At 36.6% G+C, this 12,170-nt stretch overlaps 1 protein-coding gene across 1 annotated transcript; it reads right to left on the bottom strand.

Moving 5' to 3' along the window:
* Nucleotides 1-4,628: 4,628 nt before the first annotated feature.
* LOC110287605 (vomeronasal type-1 receptor 100-like) lies at nt 4,629-5,705 on the bottom strand. The gene has a single exon (XM_021154179.1). The coding sequence runs from the start codon at nt 5,608-5,610 to the stop codon at nt 4,711-4,713; it is 900 nt and encodes a 299-aa protein (XP_021009838.1). The 5' UTR covers nt 5,611-5,705; the 3' UTR covers nt 4,629-4,710.
* Between the last annotated feature and the right edge of the window lie 6,465 nt (nt 5,706-12,170).

The following is a 12,170-nucleotide window of genomic DNA, read 5'->3' as shown; positions in this document are numbered from 1 at the left end:
TGTATGCTCCTGGTTGGTTGCTCAGTCTCTGGGTGCTTCATTGAGACTGCTGGTTTTCCTACAGGCTCATACTCCCCTTTTCAGCTTTTTCAGTCCTTCCCATAATTCAACCAAAGGGGTCAACAACTTCAGTCCAATGAATGGTTATAAGTATATGCTTCTGTCTCATTCAGTTGCTGGTGGGGCCTCTCTGAGGACAGCCATGCCAGGCTCCTCTCTGATAGCAGAACAGCATAATAGTGTCAGGCCTTGCCCACCCCCCTCCCACTCCCTGCCATGAGAGGGATCCAAAGTTGGGCCAGCCATTGGACCTCCTTTCCTTCAGTCTCTTCTCTATTTTTGTCCCTCCAGTTCTTTTTGACAGGAATAATTCTGGGTCAGGAATTTTGACTGTGGGTTAGTAACCCTGTCCTTCCCCTTGAGGCCTTGTTTGTCTACTAGAGGTAGACTTTTTGAGTACTCTTCTACCAGTGTTGGTAGTTTTGTCTAAGGCCATCCTAAATGAGTCCTGAGAGTGTCTTACTTCTCTGTTCTCTGGTACTCTCTAGAGGTTACCTCTACCTAACACTCCTAGGGGATGCTATTTCCATTTATTCCCATTGCCCTGTAGGAGTCTCTCCTGTCTCTCACCCACATATCTGATCCTGTTTTACTTTTACTGTCCCCCTCTGCTCTTCCACTTAGGTCCCTCCATCCTTCTGCCTCTTGTGATTAGTTTCTTCCCAGTCTAGTTGTCACTGAAGCCTCCTCACTTGGGCATTTCTGCTTCTTACATTTCTTATGATCTGTAGGTTGTATCCTAGGTATTCTGTGTTCTTGGCTAATACCCACTTATCAGTGAGGACATATCATGAATGTACTTTGGGTTATGAGTTACCTCACTCAGGATGATATTTTCTAGTTCCATCCATTTGCCTGCCAAATCCATGATGTCCTCATTTTTAATAGCTGAATAGTATACCATTATGTTAATTAACCACATTTTCTGTATCCATTCTTCTGTTGAGGGGCATCTGAATTACTTCCAGTTTCTGGCTATTACAAATAAGCCTTCTATGAACATGGTAGAGCATGTGTCCTTGTGGTATAGTGGGGCATCTTTTGAATTTATGCCCAAAAGTGGTATAGCTGGATCTTGAGGTAGAACTATTTCCAATTTTCCAAAAAAACACCAGATTGATTTCTAGAGTGTTTATCTCAGTTTGTAATCCCACCAATGATGGAGGAATGTTCCTTTTTTTTCCATATCCTTGTCAGCATGTGCTGTCACTTGAGATTTTTTATTTTAGCCATATTGATTGGTGTGAACTAGAATTTCAGGGCTGTTTAGATTTGCAATTCTCTGACAACCGAGGACTTTGAATATTTCTTTTAGTGCTTCTCAGCCATTTAGGATTCTTCTGCTGTGAATTCTGTTTATCTCTGTACCCCATTTTTAATGGTGTTATTTGAGTTTTTGGAAGTTACCTTCTTGAGTTCTTTATACATTTTGGATATTGGTCCTCTGTCGGATGAAGGATTACAGAAGTTTTTTCCTCATCCTGTAGGTGGCCAGTTATCCTATTCACTGTATCTTGTGCCTAACAGAAGCAGTTCAGTTTCATGAGGCCCCATTTGTCAACTGTTGACCTTTGAGCCTGAGGCATTGGTATTCAGTTCATGAAAATTTCCTCTGTGCCAATGAGTTTGAGGCTCTTTTCTACTTTCTCTTTCATGAGATTCAGTGTATTTGGTTTTATGTAGAGGTCCTTAATCCACTTGGATGTGAGCTTCGTGCAAGGTTGTAAATATGAATCTATTTTAATTCTCCTACATACAGATTACTAGTTAAACCAGCATAATCTATTGAAGATAGGTTTTTTGACTGTATGTTTTTGGCTTCTTGCCAATGATCTAGTGTTCATATGTGTATGGCTTTACTTCCGGGGTTTTGATTCATATTCCGTTGTTTGACCTGTCAGTCTCTGTATCAATACCCCATGGTTTTAATCAGTATTGCTTTGTAGTACAGCTTGAGATCAGGTGTGGTGGTTCCCCCAAAAGTTCTTTTATTTTTGAGAATTGTTTTCAATATCCTGGGTTTCTTGTTTTTCCATATGAAGTTGACATTTACTCTTTTTATATCTGTGAAGAATTGTGTTGGAATTTTGATGGAGATTGCATTGATTCTGCAGATTGTTTTTAGGAAGATGGCCATTTTCACTGTGTTAATCTTACCTATCCAAGAGCATGGGAGCTCTTTCCATCTTCAGAGGTCTTCTTCTATTTCTTTTTACAGGGATTTGAATGTCTTGTCATACAATTCTTCCACTTGCTTGGTACGATTTACATGAAGACATTTTATACTGTGTGTCCATTGTGAGGTGTGTTGTTTCCCTATTTTCTTTCTCAGCACCATTTATCATTTGTATAAAGGAAGGCTACTGATTTGATTGAATTAATTTTTTATCCTCCAATTTTGCTGAATCTGTTTATCAGTTTTAGTACTACTGGGTGTAATTTTGGGGGTTGCTTATGTATAATATCATATCATCAGCAAATAGTGATACTTTGACTGCCTTCTAATTGGTATCCCCTTGATATCTGTTTGCTGTCTAATTGCTCTATCCAGAACTTCAACTACTATATTGAATATATAAGGAGAGAGTGGACATCTTTGTCTTGTCCTGAATTTTAGTGGAATTGCTTCTACTTTCTCTCCAGAATAATCACAAGAGGTAGAGGGATGGAAGAACCTAGGAGGGAAAGGGAGTGAAGGGGAAAGGGGGACAGTATCAGGTATGGGAAGAGATGGTGGACAAGTACAGAGGATCAGGAAATTGAATGGAGATATGTAGTAGGGGGATGGGGAAATAGGGGTAGCCATAAAAAAGTCGCATATGACAGAAAAGCAAGAGGCTTCCAAGACCTAACAGGGATGATATTTGTTAAAATATCCAACAAAGGGAAACAATGAACCTGTAGAGACCATATCCATCACACACACACACACATTCAGGTTTTGTATTCTTAAAGGGTAGCTCTGTTAATCTTGTGTGTATCTATGTCTTCATGTCACCTACTACAGATTATTTATTGTTCTTCTCTTTGTCTCTTTTCTACCATGTTTTTCTCTATTTTTGTTTGTTTTTATGTTTGTTTTAAATCATTGTCATTTAGTTTATTATAATTGATTAGATGTTTTGTTTATTAAGGAGAAACTTAAAGAGATGATAGATGAAAGGATGGACCATTTAGAGACTGCCGTATCCAGGGATCCATCCCATAATCAGCTTCTAAACGCTGACACCATTGCATACACTAGCAAGATTTTGCTGAAAGGACCCAAAGATAGCTGTCTCTTGTGAGACTGTGCAGGGGCCTAGCAAACACAGGAGTGGATGCTCACAGTCAGCTATTGGATGTATCACAGGGCTCCCAATGGAGAAGCTAGAGAAAGTACCCAAGGAGCTAAAGGGATCTGCAACCCTATTGTTGGAACAACATGATGTACTAACCAGAACCCCGGAGCTCTTGTCTCTAGCTGCATATGTAATGAAAGATGGCCTAGTCGGCCATCAATGGAAAGAGAGGCCCATTGGACTTGCAAACTTTATATGCCCCAATATAGGGGAATGCCAGGGCCAAAAGAATGGGAATGGGNGGGTAGGGAAGTGGGGGGCGGTATGGGGGACTTTTGGGATAGCATTGGAAATGTAATTGAGGAAAATATGTAATAAAAAAAAAGAGATGATAGATGATCTAGATAGAAGAGAGGATGAGGGAGAACTGGGAGAACTAGAGGAAGGGGAAAATCTAATCAGAATATAATATATGAAAAAACTTTTTCCAATAAGAAGTAAATAAATGTTAAATTGTGGGGTATGGATGAACACTAGTGGTAGCAGAAAAGAAGAGGAAAAGATAGGAAAATCCCTATCTGGTAGGCTCATATTAGGTAAGAGCCTATTGGTAGTCTCCAAGCACAGAAGAGACACACGATTAGAGCATAAGGTGAATGGTATCTGAAAAACAGCTGCCAAGGTTGTCTCCTGGCCACAATGTGTACATGAACACACCTCCTTTGTGCACATGTATGCAAGAATACACATATTCACAAATCCCATATTGTACATATCTATCTGTAAGTAAGTAATTTTATTTATCAATAATGCTTCAATAAATGTGGATGAAATGAAGAGCAAGTAAATACACTTAATAAAGTTTCATATGAGACTAATTGCGTAACTGTGGTTAAAAAATGGACAACATAAATTCACCTTAAACTCATTATTAACTTTAAAACATTGACTTGGTAAACATTATTAAAGCAACAATTTTGACTAAAATTTATGAATAAATATAGATTAAAGTGGTTTCAAGAAAAAACTGTCAAAGCAATTATCAGTGAGGACTACTTTTGAATAACCTTAGCATCAAGGACACTTCTAAGATAAAGCAAAAAATATGAAGAAGAAAATTGATGCAGAAAGAGCAATTATGCTGCACAATGAACTTGAGAAGTTTATAGTATATGGCATCTGTAATGTGAAAAGAATATATGTATGTAATACCATAAACTACTTGAATCATATGATGAATGTCACTGTACTACATGAACAAGTGAAGATAAAGAAGGATATGCAATTTAGAAAAGGTATGAAACTTGCACATATAAATCAACATAAGTGAATAATTTTAAAGGAAGAAAAATGATCATTTTTAGAAAATCTAGTGGAACTTGGATTGCACGTTTTTCAGTGTACTGATTATTCTCTTATCTGAAGTGATTTGAACTAAAGGAGTTATTGTGGGATAGGCATACATCACCAGTTTCTGAACAGTCAGTACAACGGGTACATACATCCATGATAGGGATGAGGTGAATGAGATGATGAAGTCCAACCAGTACATTACCACAAAGAACACAACCAACAGCAAGATGGTTTGGGTGGCCCTTTTCTCAGGGGATGCTCTTAAGTGGCTGTTGCTATGAAGATGCTTGCATTGCTTCTGATGTCTGCACAAGATAATCACCATGTATGTGCTTGTGGTCAACATGAGTCCTACAAGAAATACATCTCTGGATACTGCCACTGTTAAAACCAATCCCCTGATGATATAGTTCATGGGGAAGAGTGAGCAGGATTTAGTGACCTTCATCTGGTAGGTCTCACTCACATTGGTAAAACCAGCAACATAGACGATCAACCTACTACTGAATGACAAATTAAAAGACCAAAAATAGAAAAAAGCATAGATGATGTGTGTTTTTACTTTATTCTTAAATTGTGCTAACAATGAGGTACTGGGACTGATTGTGACAGTCTGGAACACACTCAGGAGGCAGGTGATGCAGACAGAGAGGCCTCTCATCACTCTGTTTATGTAAAAAGTTGTCTTACATTTGACGTCATTCCCAAATTTTAGTGACTCTAATATGTTTGCAAGCAAGTTATCTCCTTCACTGAGGATCATCATTATGTGAATGAAGGTCAGTTGACAGGAGATCAGGTCCATGGGCTTAGATCTGTCACCTAGTATTTTGGAAGTATAGAAAAAAAGAAGAAACATATTGGCTAGGACTCCAAGTCCAGCTTGNATATAAAAGACATTCTCTAAAGAGAACATAAGTGGAGAATATAATCATCTTAAGAGCATAAAAGAAGTGTATTTCATATATCTGGAAAAAAAAACAAAGAGTGTATATGTGAAACTTGGGATTCATTGGACAGTTTGCTTCTATCATCATTCTATTTTGTCTACAAATTCTTCATTAATATGTCCCTTCAACTTCTGATATTCCAGACTGTATATCATAGACCACATTTCTATAAACCACCCATGTATCTCCTAGATATAAAAATTATAGTTAATAAATGCCTTCACAGCCATAACAGTTTTTCTCATGCTTCTTAATAGAATGCCTTTGAAATTCAATCCTATTGATTTAAATTTTCTCACTGTATAGTTAACTCACAAAACAGTAGCGATGAGTACGGAATATTAATCATATCTATGTAACTGAACAAAATGCATGTTGTTCTGTCAAAAAAAATCACAAAAGCAATTCAAAATTCTGCCTCACATTCTGTAATTTTACCATCCTCTTTTGCTTTGTTCATGTTTTTGACTCATAATTCTCATGTGATCACAGTAATAATTCATGATTATCTCCCAATTTTAATCACCAAAATTATCTATCTCAGCTAATTGTTTTTTAATATTTTTTTCTACATGAAATTTTACATCCTGAAAATTTATAATTGAAGATGCAGGTACATAGTTGTGCTTTCTATACCCTATTTAATAATATAACTATTATAGTTATAAATGGTCTTAGATGGATTCTAGTTCACATTAAAAGTCTTTGTGAACTTCAATTAAGGATCAGAGAACTACTATTTTGCCTTCCTTTTGTGTGAAAGAAAATTGTATCACTAACAACACGATTCCTTATTTCCAGCCATCCATGTTATTCTACCTATCTACCCTCTTCTCTTTATTTATATCCCACACCATTACATAAGAACCCACCCATTTTCTTCTTTGATACATTGTGTCCTGCTGCTCCTCCTTACCTTCTTCCCCACTTCTTCTGTATGTACCTACCTCTTTCCTACTAAGTAGCACTGTTTTTCCCATTTTCTTGATCAGATACTTGTATGCTGCTATTCTGGTGTCTATTGTTCTCACACTCACCTCTGTCCTGGAAATGGTCTGGTTTTGCTTTCTATGTTTTTATAGTTTCTAAAATTTACATAATCACACCTGATGATGTGGAACTAGGAACCTCAAGGAAGAGAGAACATGTGACATTAAGATAAGTACTATTTTTCATATATTATGACAAACATGTAATTCTGAAGATTACCACACTGATATTCTGTTTGGAAATTCCTGATTGAGATTCCATACTGTTAAAAACAAGGCCCCAAGTGATATCATATATCACCATATCCCAGATATTTTTATAGTTCCACTCAACAATTTTACGCTTGGTGCTTATATAAGTTACTTGGTCTGGTTCATTTTATTATTGAATTGATTTTATTCAGTACTTTAAAATCAGCTTTGTGATAAAGAAATTGAAAATGACTACACTGACCAAGAGTTTTGTAAGAAAAAGAGTGCCTAATGTTACTTTCAATTTCACTTTTATATTCCATATATAGAGACACATGTATGCATGCATGTATAGAAATAATGCAGAAGTTAGTGGAAGAGACCTTCCTATAATGTCTCTATGAAGATAACATGATAAATTACACATTTTATATTCATAAGATTTTGGTGATATATCTTAAACTAGTAAATGAATGGATTCATCTCAATTGCCAGAGCAAACATGTAATTCTCTTAACATGTATTTACAGTAGCTGCACACTGATATTCTCTGTGCAGAAAAGCATTGGGATTGAGGCTGCAGAGCTTGAATAGTGATTAAGAGCAATTTTAACTCTTGCCTAGAGTAGGGTTAGATTCCCAGCAATGACATGATGGCTCATAACCAACTGTGACTCTAGTTTGGGGCAATCCATTGCCTGTGACATGGAATGTTGGTGGTACAAATAAATGCAAGCAAGCAAAAGAGTCGCATATGTAAAATAAAGTGAATGAATCTTAAATAATATATTAAAAAGTCCAGAATAGTACTTAACTTAAGCCCTGCTCTCCAAATTGAAAGAAGAGTAGTCATATACCAATTTTAAAACTGCAAGTGCACAAAATTCTATGGATAATAACTGTATTACTTTTAAATCTAAAATATATTACTGTAGCACATTTAATATAAGTAATATGTAAAAATAATAATATAAGTTAACAAATAGCAATCTGAAGTATTTTTTTCTTTTCTCAAAGATATGTTCTTTAATGACTCTCTTCACATCCATTGCTTTGTAAATATTTGTCACATACAGAAAATTACACATCTTCTAAATAATCAAATGGCATCTTTCTCTGGAGTTCACTGAAGCTGAGAGTGGACCAGAAAAGACTATAGCTACCATGGCTACAGAGTTGTTAACATATGCATCCACTGAGAATAGTCACTTGTTTTACTTGAAAAACTATTTCAGTTATGGGGCCTTTCACAGTAGTTTAAATTGTAATATTTAGATGTAAGTACTAATACCCTAAGTGTGCCGATTTAAAAAAAATCATAAGAATTGAGAAGCCATCACTATTAAGTTGATCTAGACTGAAAAACAAGCAGTGTTCAGACAACTGTCTCAAGAGATGTGCAATAAAAAAACCAAGAGCTGCTTTATATCTCGCTCTACATTTTTAAAGAAAGATTATCTTACCTCCTCATTCTCACAGTATTTGATTGTGGAACAGTTTTTGTTTACGAATTTGCGGTGATTTTTGCCTTCTGCTTTGTAGAGATTTAGTGATCTAAGGAACATACAAACACAATAGATGACAGTATGAAATTTATTATAGCTTTACCACAATTACCTTATATTGCCTTAAAGCAGTAACAGTGCTCAGAGAGAAAGTAATGTGAGTATGTGACTTTCAGGTGACAAGGCACATGGTGTTGGCAGATGTACTGTCCACTGTCAACAACAAGAATAAGTCTTCAAAAATCTCAGGAGATGAAGACCTTAGCCATTCAAGCTATTACATGGAATCTTTATGGAATAGATAATGACAGAAGAAATAAACACTGATCACTTATTACTAAGGTATTAATTCATAGCTATTACTTGATCCACTTAAATAACTAAAATGGGTCCATTTTTCTTTGGAAATTAAGTTTATGGCAGCATAACAGTGAGCTCACAGATACTGTCGAGAATATTACAATCTCACACTTATGAGCCAATTTACCTGAGATGAAGCAGCAGCAGCAGAAGTGTCACTGCTTTGTGGAGCTAGTCATGCTCAGATCTTAATTATAAGTTGGATAGCATAATTTTGGAAAGGATATGAAAATGATCACTGGGAATGAGTGTGTGTGTGTGTGTGTGTGTGAAATTATTGGACTACTGAGACTAAGAATTGAACAATGTCATAGGGTGGACCAGGGCATATCACATGAATACCACTAAATCAATGAGTGAAAACTGGAATTAAATAAAATATGTGCATGAAGTAACATAAGTAAAATGAACTTTAAGGAAAATGGAGATGGTGCCCCTTGTTTCTGATTTACTTGATCAAATCCATTGGCCCTGCCTACTGTACCAGTGCAGACACTTAATGTGAATTACCAAAAAGAAACTAAAAAGATTGCAAATATAAACTCAAGAATTATCAGTTGGTTATTTTAGTATTGATACTATGTGGCTGGTCACATAATGACATTAACTGGCAATATTTTGTTCCACTTTTTAAAAATTATCAATGTTCTACAGTTCACTATTGTTGGTGTGTGTGTGTGTGTGTTGAGGAAAACTAGGGACAGAGATAGCAACCTGTACAACCGTATAACAGAAATTTTGTTTTGTAATTATTGGAGAAAACATTGAATTTGACTTTAAATAATTTTATACTCTTTGAGGAAAACAACTAATTTTCTCACTGCTAATGAAGAGTTTACTGAAAAATATACCAGTAGCAATGTTAAAAGTTTTCATTTAGAAATCTTAAAATATTAAAACTGAATTCATTTTCAAAGAAACACTCAATTTTCTACTAAAATTATACAGTTTACATGTTTGAACAATAAGTTTACATGGCTTTAAACAAATATCTCAAATTAAAAAAACTTATTATATAAGGTTAACAATGTCTTATAAACTCCTAGATCTTGAGTTGAAACTTTCCTAAGAATTTCCAAATGAATGCAAACATAACACACTAGAAAATTACTGAAAACACTAAATTAGTTAATTCCTTGAATATTCCTAGCTTAAGTTTCATTGTATTAAATGCATACAGTCTAGAGAAAAAATTAACATGAGAAAATACAAAGTAAAATTGAAATAAAGCTTAATACTATAAATGTACTCCTGCACACCAAAAAAAAAAAAAAATGTGTTCTTTCTTTTCACCATATAAGGAATTTCAGTGCTTTGCTTCAGAAATTGAAAACTAACACCATTAGCAATTGGAATTTTAGAGCACACACTTGGCAGAATTCTCTGTCAGATGTACTCTCTAAATTATTGCTTCTGGAATAACTTTTTACATGCACATTCATTGAAAAATGATGGTTTTCATGACATATTCATTCAATATATAACATGTATTAAAGAACTTCACCCTTTAGCTATTCCTCTCTCTCTCCATCATTCTGCTAGACTCTTGTCCTCTTTCCAATAGCTCCTTATACTGTCACATATATAATCAGTTTATAACATTAAATGATATCTATGCTCTTTTATAAATGGTTACAGCAGATACCTTCATGTCTACAACCATCTATTGAATGCTTATTATACAGTTTGTCTCAAAAGTGATTTTCTAGGCAAAGACTTATCTAATCCTTTATACAGAATGTCCTGCTTCCTTCCATCACCTACTTACAGCTTTCACCATAGTGAAGAATATAAAAGAAACACTTACCAGGCTTGGCCTTTGACAAACATCCTTGTAGAATGAGTCTCTATGAAGCAGTTATAAGGAAGAAATGGCATCAGCTCATCTCCCTGTAGTCCAATAATAATTATGTCCTCTGGAGAACTCAGTTTTGACCTTGAGGTTGTTACAATGTGGTGCCCTCAAATGGAAAAGTGAACTTACCTAACTCCAGGAAAACTGTAGGGTAGGTACAGCTGAGATCTAGGTTTCTCCTGTGTGAGCTGTTTTCTCCAGGCTGCACCTGTCTGTGAGGATTAACTAATCCCAGTCCTTGTGAATACAACAAAGCAACAATAATATTTCACTTAAAAGAAGTAGAAAACATTTTAGATTTCCCAAGGCATCCTTCCTGCTTCCAAAACATTTATGATCCCCCTCCATAATTACTTGACAGTGACTTTAGTGTCTCACTTGGAAATTAATAGCTCTTGTGTTAAAATTAGGAAAATGCCACCTCTTCCAAACACACTCAGGAAAGTAATCTTTCTTACATAGCACACAGTGATACGGTACTCTACCTATACTATCAGGAGAAAGTGACATGTGGCTGGGATGTAGCTCAATGACAGAGTATAAGCCTAGAAAGTTTTATGTATGTGAGACACCATGATATAAGTCCAACCTTCAAATTATGGGCACAGGTGAAGGAAATGAACCCGAGTCAATGGCAACCACAAGAACTTCCATAAAATCATAAAAGAGACCAGCCCTGTTATAGCTGTCTCCTGAGAGGCTCCCCTAGAGTCTGACAAATACAGTGGCAGATGCTTGCAGCCAACCATTGAACTGAGCACTAGGACCCTAATGGATGAGTTAGAGAAATGACTAAAGGAGCTAAAGATGTTTGCAACCTCATAGGAAGAACAATAATATTAACCAACCAGACCACCCAGAGCTCCCAGGAACTAAACCACCAACCAAAGAGTATACATGGAGGGACCCATGACTCCAGCTGCATATGTAGCAGAGGATGGCATTGTTTGACATCAATAGGAGGAGAGGCCCTTGGTTCTATGAAGGCTTGATTCCCCAGTGTAGGGGAATGCCAGGGCAATGAGGTGGGAGTTGGGGGATTTGGGGTAGGACTTTCATAGAAGCAAGGGGAGGAGTGTGTGGACTGCTTGTGGACGTTGTACATCGTGGTGCGGAGCCTAGTGCGCACCACGATGTACAACGTCCACAAGCAGTTGTTTGACATCAATAGGAGGAGAGGCCCTTGGTTCTATGAAGGCTTGATTCCCCAGTGTAGGGGAATGCCAGGGCAATGAGGTGGGAATGGGTGGGTGAGAGTGGGAGCACCCTCATAGCTGCTTGTGGACGTTGTACATCGTGGTGCGGAGCCTAGTGCGCACCACGATGTACAAATTAATTATAAAGAAAGAAACCATCCCAAAGACACCCATATACCACAAGGAGCACAGAGAAAACACAGAAAAGACAAGAATGTAAACAAAAATTTCCAAGCATGTTATAGTTAAAATGCTAAGTATACATAAAAAGGAAACATGGAACAATAAAAAAAAATCTAAGAGAAAACCTGCCAGTTACAAACGGGAAGAGAGGCCCCTTGGTCTAGCAAACTTTATATCCCTCAGTACAGGGGAACACCAGGGCCAAGAAGTGGTAGTAAGTGGGTAGGGGAGCAGAGCAGGGAGAGG

Source organism: Mus caroli, unplaced genomic scaffold, assembly GCF_900094665.2.
Source record: "Mus caroli unplaced genomic scaffold, CAROLI_EIJ_v1.1 scaffold_8373_1, whole genome shotgun sequence".
Taxonomy (NCBI): Eukaryota; Metazoa; Chordata; class Mammalia; order Rodentia; family Muridae; genus Mus; species Mus caroli.
This window is presented reverse-complemented; position numbering and strand designations above follow the sequence as displayed.